Below are 24,840 nucleotides of genomic sequence, written 5' to 3'. Positions count from 1 at the left end.
GTGATTTCTGTGGCTCCCCTGTGTTGGGTGATTTATTCCTCGCCCCTGAAATGCAGCAGCCATGTTTTGAACATTATTAGTAGGATTACTTTCTCTTGAGGATTTTTTTTAAATGCTGCTTTTAAAAGTGAATTGTTAAAAATATGTGAATGTCATGTAAGTGATGAATGTTGACTTTCTTTGACAGGCCTTACCAATAGGTTCTAAGGCTACATGGCTGTGACTTGTTCAGATTGTGCTGACAGCTGGCTGTGTTGAAAGTATATATACCAGTCTATTTAATTTTAGACTTATTTTCACTGAGTTTAGTTTTCTTCATTGGTTTAATCTTGTTTGGGTGTGGCTGGCTAGTTTTTTTTTTTTTTTTTTTTTTGCTTTTTAATCCACTTGACATAAACTAGGGTTATCTAGAAAGTGGAGGGACTTATTCTTGGTTAATGAGTGAGGGTCCAGCCTGCTGTGGGCTGTGCTATCCATGTGCAGATAGTCCTGGGTTGGGTAAGAAAGCAAGCTGAGGCAGCATTCTTCCATGGCCTCTTCAGTTTCTGTCTCTAGGTCCCTGCTTGAGTTTCTGCTCTGAATTCCTCCCATGATGGATTGTGTTAGGGAAATATAAACCAAGCAAACCCTGCTCTCTCCATGCTGGTAATGGGTCAGTGTTTTCTCACAGCAACAGAGAGCAAAGTAGGAGGTCAGGGAATGGATTGCATGCAATTTTACCATTGAAAAGGAAAAAAAAATGGTGAGATGCGGTGCGTTTTCCTTTTGTTGAGAGTCAGACTTTTGTCGTAGTTGAACTGTGAACTCTGGAGGCAGACTGTGTGTTCAAACCTTGGCTTCATATTGGTGACGTCACCCGAGGCAAGGGGCTTACCCTGGGTCTGCCTCCTCTGTAAGTGAGTGGACAGCGAGGCATAAGAGAATAATGGAACGTGTGCTTTGAATGGGGTTCTGCATGGTGGGGCCTTTTCACATGCCTGTGTAGTTGCACAGCTACAGTAATGTGAAAAGGGAAGGGTAATTAAAAGTGAGTAGAAGAATTAGGGTCAGTGGTTCGGAGGGAGTAGACTTGATTTTTTTATACCCCCAAAGTTCTGTTCTTACATGTTTTCATATAATTAGAAATGGATTTTTAGGATAGGGTATAGCACATAGAAAAGAACAACATAAAAAAATGTTCTTGTCCCTGTCACAGTTGTTGATATGTAAATCCCATGGAAACCTCTGGAAGCTATGCTTTTATTTTAGGGACATCAGAGTGGGCCAACTGTGGAACTGCGTTCTGTTTGTTTTGTTTTAAATCTCTCAAATCCGCAAGAGTAATGCTCTTATCTCCACACTACTGTCTGTGATTTGCTACTGACTGAGCTGTCTTCCTTTTAACCCTTGGAGGGGGAGCATGAGATTATGTTTCTCCATTACTGGCTTGTGGCTGACTGTGGGCAACAGTGTTTTTCTCAGTTGGGATCTGCTCTGCAGATTCTTCATAAGCCCGCTAGCCTCCGAGCATGTCCTCAACAACGCCCATCTTTCTGAGTTTTCATAGGGAACGTGTATTGGCCAAGATTTTATTGAGTATACCAATAACATTTTTTTTCTTTCAAAAACTTGCTTTGTGTTACTTATTTCTAAATATGCTCAGATTCAGAATAGATAAGTAAATTAACAAGGGAAAGTAATTTTATTTTACTATATATTTTTATTAGTTTTTATACAGACTATTTCCATCATGTTTTTACCTCCTTCATCTCTGCAAGTGAGCACACACAGTCACATACCAAACCCACGAAATAAAATCTCACAAACAAAAGACCAATAAGACAAAAAAAAAAGTTAAAACAAAGTAAAGTGAATCAAAAAGTACATAAACCCGTAAAGTTCATTTTGTTTTGGCAGATACTGTTGGGTATGTGGCCTGCCCTGAAGCGTAGCTGACGTGCCCAGTGACTCTCAATTGATAAAAGCTGATTTTTTTTTCTTGGTCAGCAGCCATCAGTTGCCAATAGCTTCTTGGTTAGGGATGGGACCCTGTCCACTCCCTCCTTCAGTTCTGCGACCCCGTCCAGCATGAACCTGTGCAGGCCTCCTGCGTGCTGCCACTGTCTCTGTGAGGTCGTATGTGCTTCTGTCCTGTTGTGCTTGCAGTATCTGTTGCCTCGGAGTTGTCCATCCCCTCTGGCTCTGACAGTCTTTCCGCCTCCTCTTCTGCATAGGTCCCTGAGCCCTGACTGGGGAGGGCTTTGATGAAGACGTCCAGTTTAAGACAGAGTGCTCCAAAGCCTCTGACTCGCTGCGCAGGCTGTGCAGTTGTGGGACTCCGTGTGAGTTACTGGCTCCTGAAGGAGAAGCTTCCTTTTTCAGGAAGAAGGTAGTTTTTGAAGGACTGATTGCTTAGAAGGCACAAACCTCTGTATTTTATCTCTAACAGCACAGAAACCGATCAATCAATCAAGGGGTTAAGTTTTTAAAAGGGTGTCTAATAATATGCTATTTTATGAAGAACAATTAAAATTTCCATGTAAAATTAACATATTTGTGGTTTATTTATAAGATCTCCCTGTAGCTTTTGTAAACTAAAACTTGCCGTGATATTCTTTTCGTTTGTCCTAGCATGCACAGTAAATGGCTTTGTCCTCTGAGCAGTTGAGGTTGAGACGCGAGGCCCCTTGTTTAAGATCACATAGTTATTTTGGTTTCAATTGTGGGTCTGAGCTAGGGCCTTCTCTTGGTACTGGGGAACTGTTTCAAAGAATCAACAGTCTTTGGAGCCTGTCCTGGAACTAGCTCTGTAGACCAGGCTGGTCTCGAACTCACAGTGATCCGCCTGTCTCTGCCTCCCGAGTGCTGGGATTAAAGGCGTGCGCCACCATCGCCGGCTGGAAATGGATCTTATACTCTCAAAGTGTCTTTCATATCGGAATACAGAAAGTAAACACTGCCCCTGTTACTGCCCAGGGAAATTGTAGGCATTGGTTGGTGTTCGATGCAGTCATTGCCCACATATGCATTAGTAGTCCAAGTGTGTCATCTCCGGTGCAGAGGTGGTTGGGGAGAGCCTGTGATTCTCAGAGTACTGGACAGTTTTTTTCAAGTCCAAAAATGAAGAAAACCTTTTTTCTTTGTTTTTGTGTATGTTGTGATATTATACATTTTTAAACTAGCATATAAAGTAATATGGTTTGTTATGGCAGTTTTGTACATGTGCCATTGTACCATGTGGTATTGTTTGGTTAGTGACACTTAATAGTTTTAGTCGATCACAATTTATTCCACTTTTTAAGATGAGGAAGAATCACATGGATTCCTTTTGGCTCAGGAACAGTGACTAGCTGTCTCCTGGAGACTCTGTTCTGAGGCAGCAAGGAGGTCCATCTCTGGAGGCTGTGATGAATAACCAGGGTATAAGGGTTGGGGATGGTTAATGACAGTGGCTTTGCAGATGTGTGTCCACTATTTCAAAGAGCATGTTGAAGGAAGTGTTAACAATAGACTTGGGTGGGTTGAAACATTTGGGATTTGGGGATGTTTGAAGGTTATGCTGCTTTTTTTTGTGGGGGGAGAACATTCTAGTCATGGAGACATTTGGATTGGAAAACCTTTAAAATGTGACACTGCTTTTTAAATAAAATTATTCAGTTTATAATTTCTGGCTTGACGTACTGCGGTGCTGTCATAGTACATTTTCAGCGGTGTGTATTGTCTTCCCAGTTAGGGCTGTGGGCATCTGGGCTGAGATAACAGCTTTTCACAGTTTTGCTCTCAGAATCTCTTCTGCACACACAAGTGAGCCTTCTTGTTTGGTGGTGTGAGGGTCTTGCTGTAATTCAAGACACTGGTGATCTATCTTGAGAGGAGCCTAAGGAAATGCTTTGAACTCTTTGGCATCTTTATATATATTCATATATATATGTGTGTGTGTGTGTGTGTGTGTGTGTGTGTCCACACACACATATTTAACTTATGCTTTCTTATTATTGCAGCTATTACAAAACTTTTAAAATGATTTCTTTGCTGCATATGAAGAAAACTGTTGAACTTAAGTCAATATAATCTTAATAAAAGAATTATAATAGCAACAAGCACTTTTTATTCTTTAGTTTTTTATTAAAACAGAATGACTCCATTTTGTTTCCTTTCTCCGCAGAGTTTCATTTTAGCTGGCGTTTGAATCATTGTAGAGAAGACTGAACTCTGGAAAAGATGTTGGAAACCATAGGTAAGACTTCCTCCTTCCTCCTTGCGTCTGTCAGAAGGGAACGTGTTTCCACTGCTCTCTCAGTGTGCCGTTCTCTACATAGCTGTAGTAACTGAGTTTTAATGTTTTATCCAGTAGCACTGAACCAGGTAATGGATTTCTATATTTGTGAAAAGTTATTCACATGGTTATAAAAAACAAATCATTTATAATAAAAAACAAATGTGAGATAGTGTATAAATTGCAAGTTTGAATAAGCTTAATAGAAGCCCTGTTTTGTTCTATGAACACAGTCGTAGCTTTGGGGTATCCCTAGAAAGCCCAACAGTAAGTTAGGAGTGAAGCCCTCACTTGTTAGTGCAGGTGAGGTGCTGCTGAGTGCTTGGCTCTGCCTGATAGGACTGTAATCATCTCTCAAATCCCATTTCAAATAGGAATTTCTGCATGAGAAATTTAGGCTGAGAGATCTGGATTTCCTCAGCTTATGTATTACTCCTTCACCCACTGCAGTATAGTTTTAGAGACAATTGACTGTAGAAAGCTGTTTCAGGTGTGGCACACACTGCAGAATCTGCCATGTCAGCACTGTGTCTTCTCCAGGTCGCTCTTGGGAGACTGAGTACTGAAGGGTATGCACAGCTCACTCTGTCACTAGGACAATGATGATAACTCAACAGTTGCCAGTTTTGTGGAATTAGGACAATAAAGAGAAAAAGAGCTGTTTGTGACATTTGACTTTGGATTCTGTTCCTGCTTTGACCATAAAATTCTGTGGGGATACATTTTCCATGTCCCATTCCTCATTGGAACCATAGGCCATAAAAACTGTTGGCACACATAGGCAAGTTCCTTTATAGTACAGGAGAAGGAAAGGGAAAGTGTGGCTTCCATTAAAACCACTGTTTTCTGGATTTTATTCTGTCAGCAGTTACTAGTTATTAAGTAGCACACCTTTTTAAGAATTGATATTAATATTAGTAATAGATTTGTGTTCTGAGTTACTATGGAAAATGGGACAAAGAACAAACAAAATTTTCAGGTGTGTCTTTATCATTCCTTGTTTAGGATTTCCGCAGGAACAATATTGTTTATTTCAGCTTGTTTGTATGTACGCGCTCATTATTGATATGATTTTGTACTTAATTACCAAGTGTCTGGGGAATGCCAGATGTGTTGCTATCAGCACTGTCTCTGCTGATCCCTCTTTTCTGATTTCTGTGATTGGCAATAGACGCACGTGCCGCCTGTTGTCATGACTGGGTCATGACATATTTGAATAGTCTCCATTGGAAAAAACAAATTTGACCCAAAAATTGTAAGAACCTCTGTATAATTCAGGAATATGTTGAAATTCACTGGTTTCCACCAGTATATAAGTTCCCAGGCGCCTAAGGACATATTGAAAATGCTCACTTCTATTACATATCTAATCTGTATTATGCTTCATAGTAATTTGAATTATATTGGTTGGGAGCAAATATGCTATTTAATTTTAGGCTAGAGCATTTTAAGGGGTTGAAGCAGTACTTTTGAAATATCTATTATTAGTACTATGTTATCAAGTATAGACTACTTCATTTTTTATTATTATATATTATTTATTATTATTATTATTTATATTATTTATTATTATATTTTGGAGGTGATTCATCAGTGGCATCCACATCCACTTAGTAATGGGTTAATTATCCATTTTTCTTATGTATAAATAAGATTTCATATATCCTTTATAAAAAGGAGAGATTATATTTTTAAAGCCGTACAAGGCTTCATGCGACTTTCGCAAGAGCCTACACATCTGGCTCTGAGTTCAGTTACACATCATATGTGTCAATTTCTGTGACTTCACACTTTCGCTAAGTGTGTCCTATACCCTGTTTTTGCTCTTAAATGAATTCCATTACAAGAGACTTACAAGGCTTACGGTGAGAGGTTGTAGACTCCCTTCAGGAACTAAATCAGTGAAACAACTGGATTGTTCTGAAGCATATGTAAATACGCTACTTAATTTTGAGAAAATATTTAAACATTAAAGAGTATCCCTTTACTGAATTAAAAGTATGTAATTTTGCATGGCTTTGCCCTCAGTGAAAATACCACAAGGCTGTGCACTCAGGGAGAATTGTCTCAGGATCTCTAGAGGCACAGTGTCTTCATAGATTTGACAAGTCTTTTGAATGCTATTATTGACTGATGCTTCTCTTTGGAATAGACAAAACCCGAGCCCTGCAGGCAGCAGAGCGCCTGCAAAACAAGCTGAAGGAACGTGGGGATGTTGCAAATGAAGACAAACTGAGCCTCCTGAAGTCTGTCCTGCAGAGCCCTCTCTTCAGTCAGATTCTCAACCTGCAGACTTCTCTACAGCAGCTGAAAGACCAGGTAGGGTGTCATCACCCAGGGTGTCCTAGAGCTTGTGAAAAGAGCTCATGCTTTCCCAAAGGCTGGCTTTTGTGTGTGTTAATAAATAATGGAGCCATTTAACCACTAACAGACATTTAGACTCACTGTGGCTTTTCCCTGCTAGTTATTTTTGTTCCCGTTGTTGCAGATGATGTGACATGATGTTGAAAGCTCGTGTGGATGCTTAGACAAGAGCTCCTACAGGAGGCAGGCTGATGAAAATGTTGGGGCTGGGTGGCTGCAGACTTGGTTTTCATCGTCGCTAAGCCCTGTTGTTCATGTGATCTTGCTCATTCAGATTCAGACATCCAGTACCGCAACAGGGTTTCAGAGAAGCCTGCATTTGTATGTTTAATCATGTGTGTGAGGAAAGGAAGTCACCTCTGTTTTGACAGTAGAAGGATAATTACATTGTCATCAGTTTAAGGAACTGCAATTCTCACTTCTTAAGAGTGTGCAAGTAGCACTTGCTTCCATGACAGCATCAGATGGCGATAAACATTAGGATTTCTAAATGTAACACCACATTTTATTCCTTGTAAAAATTATGAACATTAAAAAGTTTGAACATTTATATTAAAACTGAAAGTGTATCACATGACAGAATGAAAACCAAAGTCAGATGTTCTTTGAACTTACTTAATTTAATCACCATTTCACAGGTTTTGAACATATTTTTAAAAGAGTTTCTATCCTCTCAAGGTTTGAAGTCAGTTTAATTATGTTCTCATGTTTTTAGAATTAATTTAATGGTTATGGATGACTTGCTAGCAAATATTCTGCCTTAAAAGGATAAAAATGAAACTTAAAAACTGGTTTCATAATTCGGTGAAGGAACAATTCTAATGCGATGGATGGTCCAGATGCCAACAGCTAGATAGTAGAAGAGCATGCTTAGTGTCCTCCAACCTAATCCAGATTCTGGTATGCTTCTATAATTTGTCAGAAATAAAAAGACACTTCAGAAATATTTTTATTGGGCTGAGGAGTAGCTCAGTCAACAGAGTGCTCCCATCCCCCGAACCCTCTATTAACAAACAAATGAGAAGAACAGAGAAGCTGGGTGTGGCCTGCTGAGGAGGTAGCATCAAGGGATCCTACATACATATGTACCCGCACAAGGTAATGTGTAGTCAAGCACACACCCCCCATAGTCAAACTATTTCCTCTTGTAAGTTTCAACTCCATTATTTAAAAGGTCATGGTGTAAATTTAAAAAGAAGTTTTTGTTGTATCTGTGTGTTTCTCTTCTGGATAAGTTGTGGAATTGGTTTTCAATATTGATGGATCGGCAAGCTTTTGGGGAAATTAGTTTCTAGAATACGGTATGGGAAATTATCTGTTTTTTTTTTTTTAACCCCAGCATGTAAGGAAATTGAATAGCGTCTTCTTAGTGTATTGTGTGGACACATAGTTGCAATTAGGTGGAAATAAAGTCATATAAAATACATTAGTAGTCAAGTACAGTAGCTGGATCTTTGCCTACTAGCCAGGGTTCTACAGGGAAGAGGGTTTGTGTCCACTGTGTCTGCTGAAAGGGCACCCGTAGTCTATGTGTTGCACTGGTTCTGTTGTTTCAAAGGAGAAACAGGATGTAGCTCTAAGGCTGTGTGGGCTTACATGATTCACATGAAGCCTGCTGGGAAATCTATTGAGTATTGCAGTGAGTTTCACATTTGATGACCAAGTGTAACTGCTGTGATTTGTATTACTGATACAGGAAAGTCTCCGAGACTATAGGGAGTACTGAAACAGAGATTGTTCTGTGAGGAGGTAAGATTATTTAACTCTGTAGACAGATTGACAGATGACAGTGTGGCCAGAACTCTGAGACGAGTTCAAGTGCCAGCACCAGAAATTAATAGCATGATGGGGACATTGAAGAGAGGAACTCAGGATGCACGTGTGTGAGGATGGGGGATGTTTCCGGTACAAGTCTGCAGTCAGGCTGGTGAATTCCCAGGGTAATGGATAGGGGCAAGGTGTGTGTCCAACAATGCTTCCCTTGATGTAAACCTACTTCTTAGGTGGGAAGCTCCTGCCACCAGGAAGTCTGTTAACTAGGGACTCTCAGACAGCATCTCAGTAAGGTGGCATCTGTGAAAAGCGGGAACTGTGGCAGAATATTGTATCCTGAACAGCCACTGGACACTACATTACATTCTTGGAATGTACTTTCAAGATTAAGTTGTGAGGCCCATGGATTCTGCTGCCATGTCTTAGGTATATTTGAACTTTTGTCTCCTTGGCTATTGTCATGTAGAAGAGAAATCTAGTAGAAAAGGAGGGAATGTGTAGCTGTGCCCTCTTAGTCAAATTGGTCCAGAAACTGAAAACATTTATAAGGAAGAGCTGCAAATAGATGTTGGTTTCTTTACGGCCCTTGGGATCAGCAGCCTGTTTTTGATCTCTTGTTTCTTGTTTTTCCCAAGGATAGACTTGATACACTCATCTCTCAAAGGTTGGTGACTTTTCCCAGGACTTTGAGATTTTGGATTCTATAAAGTTTCTGCAGTCTAGTATAGGTGGATGCCATTCTTTACCAGTTCCTTTTACTTATCACACTTTTTACTTTTTATATGAGCCTACTAAAATTGTTTTCTATTTTAAAATTTAATTATAAATTTATAGCTATTATCATCTTAGATTTAAAAATGCTAACTTGTGAACGTTTATAATTTAATAATGTAAAGAATATTTTTTTTTGCTCCTTGACCATACAAATTCCCCATTGCTAGTTGTAATTTGTTACCCTATATCTATATTATGTTTTCAGTGTACAATTTTGTATACATAGTAGATAGAAATTATTGCCTCTGTCTTTTTTACTGTTATCAGCCCCCCACCCCCATACCCAGTATCATTCTGTGTCTTTTGGAAAAGCAGAGGGAGTGAATAATTGAAAAGCTCGAGGTGTATAGGGCATACTGAAGAACATGATCATATTGTTGCATTAATGACAGATGCTGACATGCCGTGTTGAATTAAACCTGCAATTTTTCCCCCTCCAATCCTTCTCATTACTTCTATTCAATGATGTTTAATTTTTCCAATTGGCTTCCACAGTACTAAGATTGCCCTTGGAAATCAAACTGTTTCCCTTTGGCAAATTAAGCACTTGACAGGTGTGTAACTGAGAGGGCAAAAAAGCCGTGCCCTGAAGGGATGTGCTATTTAAATATTGTCAGAAATATTAGCAGGTCTGAGAGTATAATTGATGCCTCTGTTTAACTCCGCCACATTGTGTATTGTTCTAACGCCAGCGAAAAGGATGTATGCTATTAAACCTGAATAATCTCTAATCGCCCCGGCTCATTTCCTATTGCATGATTCCCTGTTTAAGTGAAAAGGAACTGCGACTGTGTGTCAATGATCTGTCAAATGCAGGTTCTCAAGTAGTGTCCTTACTGTCACCTAGTCATCACAGCTATTAACTACAGCATTTAATGCGTATGCATGAAAAAAATCCAGCTATTGTGGGAGAAATAAACATGTTAGCAGTTTCATAATAGAAACTTGTCAGCCTTGAGGATATCGGATTTGCATATTTATTCGGGGAAGTAGCTCCAGTCCAGTATAGATGTGGATGCTGCTTTCCTGATTAATTAATTACTTTACTTTATGAGTGAGCCTGGGCACTAAATCGCTCCCCCATGCTATTTGTAGGAGCAGTGTGAATTAATATTATTAATTTTAAATAGAAATTTAGGATCCGGACTTAGAAACTGGCATTATTTTTAAACCTTAGCAGCAGAGAGTAATTCTACAATGGGAGAAATGGTGTTGCTAGATCAGGTTACCAAGATGCTTCTCTGGGAAATGAGCCTCGGGCCAGGAATATCAGGGGGCCACTTGTTAGCGTTCTTGTTAGCATATGTGGTATGTGGCATTCTGCTGCAGTAGTGGTTTGGTTAATAGATCCAGGTTCTTAGTTCTTCTACCTGCCCCTTTCAAAAACATGTTGGCCAGTACACAGTTTATTTAGATGTGTAAGGTACTTGTATAGAGCCTAAGATTAACTTCTCTTTGAAATTTAAAACATCTTTTGAAATAACTGGAAACATGCTAGGTTTTGCATGGCATAAGAGTTGGCAGATAGAGCAGCTAGATTGTTTAAAAAATCACTTTTGTTTTTGAAGTGCCATCTGCGTGCTGTAACGTTTTTGTATGTATTTCTGTGTTTTTAAGTTTTACCTGTTTACATTCAGAAACACTCCTGATGACAAACACGTGGAACAATGAACAACAGTGAACACAAATATACACACACTGAAAATACCACAGAAGTGGATCGGTGGATACCCAAGGACCTACCTTGGTTTATAAAATCCATATCATTTAATTTCAGTCTCCGAGGGTGGGGACAAAGCCCAAACATATGACATAAGAACTGGGGGTTATAAACTTCTCATTGTGAGACATTCATTGAATTAAAAATTTCCATGGCAATGAGAGTTAGCACGGTGGCAGCTTTATAAAATATTTATAGGCATTTATAATGACTTTGTTGAACATCTAAAATCAATGAAAACCAAGTTCTTACTATCTCGGGAGAAAATAGAACACAGGAAAACAAGGAGCCAGATGCTATATAGATGGAAAGAATACTTGGCTTTGACTGAAAGAATAGTCCCCACTAACAGGGACAATATTTAAAGTGGATCGTGGAAAATGAGTACTTTTCTGCAGAAGTGGGGAACAGTTTCAGATGGAAGGGAGAATAATTACACGTGGGCAGAGTGCTTTTCAAATGAGAGCGTTGTCTGCAATCAGATTTGCTTGTCCTCCGGGGGGATGACAGAGCTGCTGTGGGTGGGTGATAGGTAGAGCTTGGGGAAGTCGCTACATGCAGTCAGTGCCGAGCACAGTCGTCCCCCAATTTGGAGTTGCTGAGTTCATTAATCTGCAGTGCCCCGGTGAGAAACCGTGTTCAGCAGAGCCACATGCTCACCTTTATCCTCCAGAGTTCCGTCATGGTAAAACTCTGAGGAGAATATGGTCACAGGACACACATTTCGGCGTAGTAAAGTTGATCTACAGCAAGCACACAGTCACATCATCTCAAGAGGAGAAAAACTCAAAATCAGGAATAGGACAGTGATATCTCCTTTCCTCCCTTCTGTTCAGCATTGTGCTTAACGTCTGAACTAGACCAGTAGAAGGGAAGGAGGTAAGGGGGATACACGTAAGAAGGGAAGACAATCAAAGTTCCCTTATTAGCAGAAGTGACACTATACCTAAGACTCTAAATGCTCCGGCAGGAATAGCTACCTTTGTGTGGTATTAGCCATAACAAAATTAAAGTAAGATTTTTAGTAACATTTTGATAAATAATTACTTTGAATATAATTTTAAAACATATAAAGTGTGCTTCAAAGGAATGTTATTCTTCACATTTTTGATGATAAGAGTACAGCATCATGGCCTAATTTAGTGGTGGCTTTCCTAATGAGTGTACCTGAAGTGTCACTGTAGAGATAAAGGTAAGTGCCGTTTGTGCACTTTATAGAGTCCATTCAGATTGTCTGACATGGGCAGAGTCATGCCTGAAGAGTCTCGTCTGTGCACAGATGTCTGTAAACTGAAGAATCAAGTTCCTGTCCAGATGTGGAGATAGGATGCCTGAATGTCATCAGCTCTAATACCTTCTTATGCTATAGACTGATAGAAAGATGAGGTCTGAGGAGATGACTTGGGACAGAGCACTTGCTTCTCAACTGGGAGGACATGAGTTTGAATCCCCAGAACCTTCATACAACCTGGATCCAGTAAAATGTGTCTTCAGTCTCAGCATGTCTGAGGAGGTGGAAGGTGGAGACAGGAGAAGCCTCAGCAGCTCAGGAACCAGCTACCCTGGCACACACCGTGGCAAAAATACAAGACTGGCTCAAAGAAGGTGAAAGACAAAGATGGCCAGCCAAAGTCCTCTGACCATCCCATGTACACATATCATACACACAGACACAGACACAGACGCAGACAGACAGACAGACAGGTAGGCAGACACACAGACATACACGCACATTTTTTTTTAAAATAGAAATGAGAAATTTTGGTACTTGAGTATCTAAAATATTTTGTTATGGGGTGGGGATAGGTGTGTGTACATGCCATGGCATGTGAGAAGAGTTCGGAAGACAGCTGTGTGAAGTCAGTTCTGTCCTTCCATCTTCACATGGCTTTTGAGGATTTGACTCAGGTTATTAGATGTGAGAGACAAAAGCGCCCTCGTCGTCTTGCCAAGCCCTGACACACACACACACACACACACACACACACACACACACACACACACACACACACACACACTGTTATTGTGGGAATGGGGTGTATGTGGAGGCCAGAGGACATCTTTGTGGAGTATGTTCTCTCCTGCTTCTGGTTTGAGGATCACCACATTGCCTTCAGCTGTTATGTCTCTTTAGTCAACTGTTGTTGTGGGATGTTATTTTAAGATTGTTATATTCATGATGGTTCTGGGGATCAAATTAAGGTCGCCAGGTTTGTAGGCAAGCAGCTTTACCCACCGAAGTATCTCACTAGCCTAGTACTTGAGCGTTTTACTGCGTAATTTGACTTTTGTAATCTGAAAGGAGCTATTTTATGATGTTTCTCTTAAAGAGTGGAAATGTTTGTGTTTCCCAAACTTTATTTTATTACCTAACAAATTTGCCCCATTCCTTGATTCTAATTTGCTGTTAAATGCCTATTCTCCATCTGTAGACTCTCTGCTAGTTAAAATAACTACCACTTCTTGGGACTTAAGTTAGGACTTGCTCTTGTGGGTGTTGGAGGACAGAAAGAAAAATGTCCCGTGACCCCATTAACAGAATTATCAAAAAATTACAGTTCTACCCAGTGTCTGTTGCTTATAAAAATGGAAAAATATTTTTCTTGTTTCTGGAATAATTTTAGGATAGACCATTAGTTGGCTAATATGAAAATATCTGTGTTTACAAGGATACAAGGGAGATAAGTGGATCGGAATGCATGATGTGAACTCTACAATGAACAATCAATTAAAGTCAAAAGAAGGAAAATGTCTGTGGTGTTTCTTGAAATTCTAATGTACATTATATAAAAGTGAAGAGAATGAATATTTTTCACTTTTCATAAAGTTTGTTTACTGGAGCTTTAAATGCTTGTTCCTTAACTAAATAGTAAACGCAGAAATATTGAATGGGCCGAGTTCTTGTTTTCACTGACGAAGAAGGCAGTGTTCAAATCCAGTATGTTTCACTGTTGAAAATTCCTGTGCATCTGAAGCAGCAAATGGTGGTAATTGTATGATATTTTTGTGACAAAGATAAAACTTCAGAGGATTAAAAAAAATTGAAGAGGGCTACTGCTCTTCCAGAGGATCCGAATTTCGTTCTCAGCACCCACACTGGGTAGCTCAAAACCCACCTGTGACTCCAGGTCCAGGGAAATTGATGCCTCCTTGTCTGTACATGCAGCTACAAGCATGGTGCACATAGACCTACAGATCAAAGATTATTGCTTAACTAATTCACATTTAAATACTGCCAAACATTCAAAGTACTTCTGCATTAAAAATGCAGAATTAATCCTTTTTCCAAGAGAGAATTTTTTAACATAAAAAGACGTGTGACCAGTGTTCCTTTGGAGGTGCTGTGCTGTGCTTTCTCCAAGTAGACACTCCTTTGAAGAACCGTCTGTCACCGTTTTGTGGTCGTTGTTGTTGCAGTGAAAGGTTGGAGTCTTATTCTGTGCCCGGACTTACATTAGTACAGTTCTGTGTCATCACCATGTCAGCATTAGAAAGTAGACGAGAGGATGCTCTTCATGTTCTGAGAAGATTGTGGGAGCACAGTGAGATTACGTGACAGAGCTGGTATCTCAACCCAGCAGGCTGAAGCCAGGACCCAGTTCTCAACTGTAGAGCTCCCTGTTCTTTATGTTTTATTGACTTTGTAAATTATGGAGCATAGTTTAAGGATTTTTCTGCGACTTGATGGCTCTTTAGGACTATTTTTGGATCATTGTTACTGATAGTTTTTAGTAAATGATCTTATTTAATAGTATGATCTACACACACACACACACACACACACACACACCTGCCACTGTCACCATCACCACCTCCACCACCACCATACTTCTTCACTGAGACCTTCTCTCTCTTTGCTCAAATAATGGGACCTAAATGAAATGAATCCAAAAGGCCTGAAGCATAAGCCCAGCACTTTAAATAGCACTAGTAAACAATAGCCTTTTTTAATGGACTAACCTTTCTTACTGAAACTTGATATTCTAGGGCAGCAGTTTTCAAACATTCTGACTTCATGATGATATGTTCTTAAAGTTTATGAAGAGCTTGGCTTAGGGAAATGGCTCAGTATTAAGAGTGCTTTGCAGTCCTGAAAACCAGAGTTTGGACCCAGCATCTATATAACAAGCCTTGCATACTTGAATGCCTACAGCTTCAGTTGTCAGGGATCTGATGTCCTCTTCTGGCCTGTGCTACAATGTTGCAGGCCCCTATACACACAGGTACACACCCTCTCACATAGACACATACACATGCAGGCACACATAAATAAAATAACTCTTTAACACTATCAATAGAGAGTTGCAAAAGGTTTTTTATGAGTTTTACCCTCAAGTATTGACCATAATAGAAATTAAAGTTATGAAATACTTTAATATTTATTAATTCATATGAAATAATTATGGAAAACTCATTTTATATTTAAAAATTAGCAGAAGGAGCAACTTTGCTTTATTCTTTTTGCACATTTCTATATTCTTGTGCTTAATAGAAAAAAAACCTGAATTTTCTTTTCTGCTTTTGCATTGATTGGTTGATTGATTTATGGTGTTGGGTAATGTATATGGGGAAAAATGACCTTTCATGGCTGTGTACACTGAAAACGGAAACTAGCTTTTTAAAGATTATAGCCATTTTTCTCCTTTTATTTTAAAGATGTATTGCTTTTCTTTATATGCCCCTGTCTGTGTGCAGGGATGTGCATATTCATGCAGTGCCTACAGAGGGCAGAAGAGGGCCCTGCATCACCTAGAACTGATATTACAGGCAGCTGTGCATTGCCTTGTGGGTGTCAGGAACTGAACTCAGGTCCTCTGCAGGCGCAGCAAATGTTCTTACTGCTGAGCCATATCTCCAGCCCCTGCCATTCTTTGATAGTGTACCAAGAGTTGTGATGTTTTCTTAAAAGTTAGGTAGAATCTGGAGCCTGAATCTTAAGAGTATTTCTTACTCTGTTGCAGTAAAACCTAGTTGTCTGTCTTGCTTTTTTATCTTTGTTTTTTACCCAAGTATAATTATATGCTACTTTGGCTATTTGAAAATTTGGATATTGACAAAATTAAATTTTGTATTTAATTATATAATAAAAATTGTACTTGCTAAAAACATTGGAGATCTTATCAAGAAACCCTCTTAGATGTAGGATGGTGTCAGCTGGCAGATCTCCGCTTTAAAATCCTGTTTTTTCACTTGAAAGCGCAAGTTTCTTTATTGGTAACTACAGCCAGCTGTTTTACTTAAGGTTGATCCTCAGTGTGACCGCTATATTTTGTTCATTTTTGAGAAAGTGTCTTTCATGTACTCAAGAATACATAATCATAATTTGAATATGGATCATTTTCAGATATTAACAGTAAAAACTTGGTGGTTCAGCCTGCAACTCAGAAGTAGTAGTTTTGTCCGGCCCTCCACTAAGTTTTTTCCCCTTATATGACACTGTCATTACAAAGACATGACCTCAAGCTAAGGTTTTTAAAAGGGCCTCTTACCACTGCATTGGGGACTTCTGGACCAGGTATGATAGCTTGCGTTATAATATCTTCATTGAACATGGAATTTGGAGCAGCGCCTTGAGTTTGCAGCTAGCCTAGTCCGTAGAGCAAGAATCCAGGGTGACACTCTTGATTCCAGCAGCAAGAAGGCAACCAACCAACCAAGAAACAAATTTATAGCCCCCACGTGACCCCTCCTTACCAGGTCCAAAGCTTTAAAATGTGGGGATAGACTGTTACTCTTGGTGGAGGGGCTGGAAGTGTTTGTGGTCCTGTCTTTTAATCTACCACAATACAAATACTCCCCCCCCCCCTTTTAAAACCAATCAAAGTAAAGATGCCATCGAAGCAGATGAAAAAGATGGTCTGGGGATAGGACCCTGTGATAGAAGTTCTTGCCCCACATAGCCAATGCCCTAGGTGAACTCTACGACTGCCAAGAGAGAACTACTAATTTTGGAATCAGCATGTCAGTGGAAACTAGGGGAGTAGGTTAAAAATCCTTTGTCACTTAATTGTAGAAGTTAATTATTTTGTTACATTGATTGTGTGTGTGTGTGTGTGTGTGCTCAAGTGTACATACATAGGCCACAACATGAATGTGTGATCGGAGAATAACTTGTGGTGGTCAGTGTTCTTCATGTGGGTCCCAGGGATTGACGTCAGGCCCTCAGGCTTGGTGGCAAGTACCCTTCTTTCCTTGTCGAGTCATCTCACGGGCCCCAGAACTTAATGGCTTTAAAGGGAAATATAAAGTTTCTTTCATAACACCAATGAACACAGTTGTTCACAGTTGTGTTCACAGTTTAGGACACAACTGGGACTCTTCCGACTTCAGTTTCTTCTTCACAAACAGTACTCAATTATTTATATGCATGTTATGAAATTGCAGGGGGGAGGAGTCCCAAACTTCTCACTTGAGAATCCTTTAGAAAGATTTTAATATCACAGGCCTTCAGAACATCCATTTATATAGTCAGATGGAATACATTGATTATGTTGCTTGGGCATAATCTGTGACTGGTGGCTGGATTTTTACAAATACATATATATGTAAATACATATATATATATATATATATTTTACTTATAGTTTTAGGAATGAATAAAATCTTTGTACATAGTTTTGAGTGAAAAGTAAAATAGCATAAGCTGTGAAGTGGCTGTTCACTTAGATTAACTGACATTGTCTAGGGCCCGAGTCTCCAGTTTTGCACTTGAGGATGTCCTTTACCTCACTAATCAGCGTTGGGTAGATTAGTGATTATCCACATACACTTTACTAAATACCAGCAAGGAAAAGTCAAGAGCCTTACGTACTCTTTAATTCATTTCCTTCTCTAGGCTTTAAGTGTTCTTTGCCTTCCATCTTGAGGCTTATAGTGGGTAATTTACGCTCTGCACAGGGAGTGTTATGACAAATAGACCACAGAAACTCAGCACTCAGACCTAACAGACACAGGTGCAGAGACTTTACATCCCCACCACTCAGGTCGACTCCTTCAAGTCTCAGGTTAGAGAATTATTTTCTAAATTGACTCCTCTTATTTGTAAAATCTATCAGTCGAAGGCTGTTAGAATCTACTTTCGGAGTATCAGCAAATTACAGGTTCTAGACCACCATCTCCTCTGCTCCTAAGAATTCATAGCTGAGAAAGAAAGTTCTCCATTTATCCATCTCAGTAGTTGAGAAAACTACTTGGAGTAATTCTATAGTTAATTTAAACACAAATTTTTATTTATATTTAGAATTGTTACTATGGTAAGAAATTTGTCACTTAACTGCCCCCAGCACTACCCAGTGTGACATAACTTGATGCTTAACAGATATATAAAACTTGATGCTTAACAAATACCTAAGTGAATAAAAGGGAAGCCTCAGACAATATGTAAAATTGTGCTTGTATGTGACAGTGTTGTCCTTCCCTGTAACTACATTCCGTTCTGTCTGTAGTTCATAAAGTTCAGGAAGTATAAATTCCTTTTGCCCACATTTGTCTCCTGCTTGAACACACAATGCAGTTTCTCTAATTAGCTTTAAAAACAAGGATCATTAAATCGGAGTGCTTCCATCAATTTCTGTTCAGAGCTTGTCTGTTCAATATGCATCGAGATTGGCTCTAATCAGCAGTGTGCTGGATGAGGTGTGGGAAGAGAGGCCTCACCAGGTCCCAGGCTTGAAACGGAGTCCTGATGTGTAACCATTTTTTCTTGTGCTTGCCGTCATCTCTGCTGGTAGATTTTCTGAAAAGTCTCAGCTTCTCTCCACCTTTGCCTTTCATATTTGGGATCAGTTCCAGAGAGTGGTTTACACAGTTTTGTAAATCTGCAAGAAAATAAGCTCTTTTTTTTTCACTGTTAGAAGAAAATCAGTGCAGGTTTCAAGCCTGTTTCTCTAAGAGGTGCACCTGGTGAGACAAAGTTCCCACGCAAGTCCCCCTTATGTTAGCAGTAACAAATGGAAAAATACCAGTATCAATAAAAATTTTTCTGAAATCTACCAAAGCTAGCACAGTGATCATTGCTTCCTCACTAACACCATGTAAGATGACGTATTTTAGCATTCCGGTGACAGAAACACAATGCCTGGAGGATGCACACAAGCACTGTAACTCCCATGTGTGTTTTCTAAGAGAACTGTGCTTTCATGCCATGCGTTAGAAGGCACCGGGTTCTGTACCACTAATCATGTCTCATGTTGTAAACTTTAGTAGAATTGATAAATAGTAGTACAGAAAATTTTGAAAGCTCCACTTTTTTTAAGAGATGAAATATTTATTTTCAGTTGTGTTAAAAATGTAACGTGTGTTTATGTAGTCAAGACAAATCATTTTCTAGGAAGTTAACAGCACGCCTAAAGCCCTCTTGAACCTCTTCTCACTTAGAACAAACCTTTCCATCCAGAGAAATCATCATGACTTTTATCATGGGAAGAATTCCAGTTAAATGTAAATGCAGGCTTCTGACATATATGTGTATATATACATATATATATATGCTTTGCGGCTGGCCTGTTTGTCTCAGTTTTGGGTCATTCATGTTGCATGAATGTGAGGTTCACTCACATTGAAGAATATTAGTTTCTGTTCATATTCTATTTTGTGAAATACCCTGGAATATATTTATTCTACTGTATGTCAGTTCAAATTCTTTCCTAGTCCCCACTTATTATAGATAACACTACAGTGAACACTCTAGAGGCTTCAAAGGTACTTACTGACTACCAAACTCAACCTGCAGCAGGAACAAGTTGAGACTTGATTCATTCAACGATCCACAGACCCACAGTTACTGCTTTAACTTCTGGATACCAAGACAGATAGTGTTGGATGGAGAGGACATGACAGTCAACCAGTCAGGCTGAGAGCTCTGAGATCTGTAGCCAGGGCCTCCTGTAGAACCAGCAAGCCACACCTCACAAGGGCCCAGCTGAGCTGGACATAGTGGTTTCAACTGTTGTATTCCCCCTTTCCCAGGAGGTCACTTGTACCTAAGGTTAGCCATCATCTCAGTATGTAGCAGAGGGTGACCCTGACCCTACTGCTCCACATCCCAGGACCTGGGTTCAGTTCTCACAACCTACATGGTAGCTCACAACCACCTATAAGTCCAGTTCCAACCACATGCAAACATCATACTCAAGAAATATAAATAAATGATAAATCTAAAATTAATTTTTGAAAAATCTACTCAGGAAATCTTCATGCCTCAAATACAGATTTTATCTCAAAAGATTTATTGCTTTTCCCTTATAAAATCTGGAAATGGTATGAGAGAGACAAAATATTTATGTGTGTTTATAATTTTCCTATGACTCAGAGCTTCGTACTGAAAACACCTTCCTTTTATCCTATCTTTTACTCTGATATTATTGTAAATCAAATGAATCCTATGATTTGTTCGCTCAACTAAGAAACCAATGTGTTTTAAAAAAAATCAGTTTAAAATTTACTAGTTTCCAAATATTTTGGATGACTTTGGTTCTTTTGCTTTGTTCTGTTAACATGGTGAATTAAACACAATGCTTTCAAATCCTAGTTCAACTTTGCATTTCTGGAATGCCCATCTTCTACTCTGTCATTATCTTAAGATGTGCACAAGGAGCACTATTGCTTGCTAAGTTTGTATCCGTCTTTAAAGGAGATTGATCAATAACATTCCTTTCTTCTTTAAATTTCATTTTACATTTCATCCACAGTTCTCCTTGTCTCTTTCCACCTCCATTACCCAGCCCACCTCCCATCCACTTCTCCCAAAGGGTAAGGGCTCCCATGGGAAATCAACAAAGTCTGGCACATTAACTTGGGGCAGGACCAAACCCCCACTCCCTGCATTAAGGCTGAGCATGGCATCTCACTATAGGGAATGGGCTCCAGTAAGCCAGCTCATGCACCAGGGATGCATCCTGTCTTACTGCCAGGTGCCTCACAGATAGTCCAAGCTTTACCACTGTCTCCCACATGTGGAGGCCTAGTTTGGTCCCATGGAGGCTCCATAGCTGTCTAGTAAAGTTCTTGGTAGGTTTTGGTGTCAAGCTGGAGCTGGCCTCAAACAGCGTAGAGAATAATTTCTTACTGGTGAAAAATTTTTTGTTAAGTGACCGTTAGTTAAGGAAAAAAGAAAGGAAGAATTTGTCATGGAAGCATTTAGAGCTATTATGTTTGGTGAAGGGGAAGAACGATTTATTGATGTTTTATTGACATTTTGAAAATTCAGGGAATTTGTTCATTAGGTATAGGTTAAAACCTTTTGGCATAAGGATATTTGTTATGTTCTCTACATTCTATATGTGCTCTCTTTCCTCATTCCTTTACGTTTTCCACTTTGTCTGACATATTTCTTTTCTCTGTTTTACTGTTTTATTTTAGCTTATTGAAACGAATGCCCAACACATTATCTTTTACCACATCCATTTAAGCCTCTAAAATGATTGCTAAGCATGTTCTTTGCTACGTCCTACAGTATGAATAGCATGTTCCTCTTGTTACTCAGTTTAGGTCGCTGCTGCTTCTTTGCCTCATGGATTTGTAGAGAAAGGTAGTGCATATGGGCTGACGTTGGTGAGTCCTGCAGAACTGCTGTTGTTGGATTCTTTTTTTTTTTGTTAAGTATTTATTTATTTATTATGTATACAATATTCTATCTGTGTGTATGTCTACAGGCCAGAAGAGGGCACCAGACCTCATTACAGATGGTTGTGAGCCACCATGTGGTTGCTGGGAATTGAACTCAAGACCTTTGGAAGAGTAGGCAATGCTCTTAACCACTGAGCCATCTCTCCAGCCCTGTTGTTGGATTCTAACTAACTTCAGCAGCGGTCAGAAATATCTTGGTGAAGATCAGTTCTGTGTGATTTGCTGAGATTTACTTTGTGCTAAACCTACACTCTGTAAGAAAAATTCCTCCTGGTCTTCAAAAGAATGTTGAGTGCAGTCTATAAACGTCAGCCATCCAGTCTTCTTCACACAGCGCTTTTTCTGCTCATCAGCACAACAGCTGTCTCATGGTTCATCGTTCTGAATGTCGATGTGTTTGTTTCTTATTTGAGTTCTGAATTAAACTTCCTAATGGTGCTTGGGTTTTAATTCAGTTGGTGCTGTTTAGAGTGCACTGTTGTGCTTCCCCCATGTGCCCACCTTACCATAATGCCCGCCTTGGTCTTGTGCTGGACCAGCTGCCCTTTGGCCACTGCTCATGCTGAAAATCTTACTTCTGACTTTTGACCACAGTGGTCCCTTTGACTCACATCTTTAGCTAGTGCTTAAGGGGATTTTAAACATTATCTGAGAATATTAGCCTTTTATTTGGATTACTTGCAATAGCTTCTTATATTTCATAAGACCATTTGATTAATTTGAGTCTAATTTTTAATCTTTTTGATTTTGTCCTATTCATTATAATATTTATGTTCATACTTTAAATTGGTTTTCATCTTTTATTGGTATATTATGCTTTTATTATTTTATTTATTTTGAAATGATTGTACATTTGTTTGAAATTTTGTATAGTCTCCAAAGGTGTGTATATATATATGAGTTATACATATATACTATATACACTGAGGTTTCATCTCAACAATCTAATGAAATATCAAAATTATGAAGGTTTGGTGGTTGTTTCACCAATATGTGTTTTTGTGACCATCACCACAGTTTCAAGATAGTATCTAGTTCATCACCACAAATATCTTTATTGTTATATGCTGATTGTCCTGCGTAGTTAACTCCCTAGACCATCTGCAGGCCCTGGCAGCTTTAGTCTTATTTTTTTCTCTCATTAATTTGTTATTTCAAAATGATTATGAAGATAGACTTTTTTAAATTAAAATTTTATTTTAAGAACTTGCAAATTAAAACAAACAAAAAGACGCAGTGAGATTAATTCTCTGTATTTCAGTGGATTTTTACACAGAACACACAGAACAGCCATTTTGAAGCTCTGGCACTTCATACTGGATTTTACTCTTACTGGTTATACTTTTAGGCACTGAAACACACACACACAGAGATCAAGGACAGTTAAAACTGGGAAAATCAATTAGCTTTATATCCTCTTCCATGATTCAGTCATTCTCATCGTCTAATATTTAACCTTTGTTTTTCTCCTTTCTACATGCTGTGCCACATCCACATACATGTACATATGTTTCATATGGTATCTATATTATAATAGTATGTATTATATATACACATACATACATAAAATAGACTTGGTTCTTCATGGAAGGGAGAACATGTAGTTATTTTTAGTTGTGTGATTTCACTTAGCATTACATAGTCTAAGTCTGTCCATTTTCCTGAAAATGCTATAATTTCCTTTTTCTTTAAAATTGAATAGTGTTCATTTTATATCAGTCCTAAATTTTTATAATTCATTCGTCTATTAATAGACTACTAGATTGGTTCTGTTTCTTGCTCTGGTAACTGCAACAGTAATAAAAACAGAAGTACAATATCTCTATGGTAGTGTATGTAGTGCTATGGTTGTGTGCCTAGCTTTGAAATAACTGGGTCATATGGTAATTACAGTTTAAACTTTTTGAGGGATATTCGAACTGATTTCTACAATCGCTGTGGTAGTTTAGGCCACCACCAACAGTGACTAAAGATTCATTTCCCTCCACATCATCTGCAACATTTGCTATCTTTTAAATACAACATGCATTTTTATCCATTTTGTTAAAAATTAAGGGTTCATAGTTTTGTTGTCTTATTCCCAGGTCCTCTGTTCTGTTATATTACTTTACCTGTGTACTGTTGTGTCAGCGTCACTATAGCTCTGTAGCATAGTTTGGAGTCAGCTGTTGTTAAATATCCGGACATACTTAGTCCTTAGAATTGTTTGGTCATGTGTGGTCTTTTATGGTTTTATCTGAATTTGTGAATTGTTTTCCTAAGTCTGTGAACTTTGAAATTGGAATTATGATTGGTACAGAATTAAATCTGTAGATAAACTTTGGTAGTATAGTCATTTTAACAGTAATCTGCCAATCCAGGAGCATAGGCGATCTTTCCATTGTCTAGTGTGGTCCCTATTTTCCCTTTTCACTGTCATGAAGTTTTCTGTTGTAGAGCTCTTTCACTTTGCTCAGATATATTTCTAAGGAGTTAGCTTTTGGAGTTGTTTATGTCAGAGCATTGTTGGTGTATATAAAGACTTCTTTTTTAAAAAAAAAATACCGACTTTATATCCTGCAACGCTGCTTTGTTTATTAGATCCAAGAGTCTTCTAGTAGACTCTGTAGGAGTTGTTTTTTTTAAGTAAGTAATCATTTCATAAAGAGAGAACATTTTAAACAATTTTTACATACTACAATACTCTAGAAATTCATCCAAATTGTATTATTGTGTTTCTTTCTATTACTAAGGAGTGATCCATGATATAGATATATCTAGTGAAGGCAATTTTATTTTCTTCCCGTGTTATTACTGTTACAGATAAAGTTGCTGCTTTGAGCATTTTTGTAGCGTTTTTGTGAATACAGATTTTTGTTGCTGTTGTTTGTTTTTGAGGCAGATTGCGCAGTGTGTCCTAGGCTATTTTGAGTTCACAGTCCTCTTCCCTCGACCTCCTGTATTACAGACAGGTACCACAATGTCTGACCTTCACCTTGGGATTTTGTTGATGCTTAGGAGGTTGTTTGGTAAATGCATGGACTTTTTAAAAAGAAACTAACCGCTTATCTGCCAGTAAGAATGTATTTATATTTTTCTGCATCCTTACTATTTCCGGAGGTATAAAATGGTAGTTTTTATGTTTCTAACTGACTCTTTTTAATGATGCTGATCATCTTTTGGTACCTCTTGTCCATTCCTCTATTCTATTTAGTGAGATATTTCTGCTTTTTGCTCATTTGTAAATGATTTCTGAGTTTCCTAATATATTCTGTACACTGGCTTCCTGTCCTGGTCTTCACTCACCCATTCTAGTTTAGTCAGTGCTGTTACCACCAGAAGATGCAAA

At 38.8% G+C, this 24,840-nt stretch overlaps 1 protein-coding gene across 10 annotated transcripts in view; it reads left to right on the top strand.

The window, feature by feature from the left end:
* Mpdz (multiple PDZ domain crumbs cell polarity complex component) overlaps window positions 1–24,840 on the top strand; it is a 152,510-nt gene that overhangs the window by 18,237 nt on the left and 109,433 nt on the right. For 9 of the 10 annotated variants that reach the window (XM_013348246.2, XM_026782211.1, XM_026782209.1 and 6 more), the window contains exons 2-3: window positions 4,145–4,216; window positions 6,408–6,574. In XM_013348246.2, the coding sequence (XP_013203700.1) occupies window positions 4,201–4,216; window positions 6,408–6,574 (183 nt within the window). In that variant the 5' untranslated portion in view covers window positions 4,145–4,200. Of the gene's footprint in view, window positions 1–2,213; window positions 2,369–4,144; window positions 4,217–6,407; window positions 6,575–24,840 lie in introns of all 10 variants that reach the window. The other variant, XM_026782207.1, reaches the window with a different exon arrangement.

This window comes from Microtus ochrogaster, chromosome 10 (assembly GCF_000317375.1).
Source record: "Microtus ochrogaster isolate Prairie Vole_2 chromosome 10, MicOch1.0, whole genome shotgun sequence".
Taxonomy (NCBI): Eukaryota; Metazoa; Chordata; class Mammalia; order Rodentia; family Cricetidae; genus Microtus; species Microtus ochrogaster.
The sequence above is the reverse complement of the archived record's forward strand: the minus strand, read 5'-3'. Positions and strand labels throughout refer to the sequence as shown.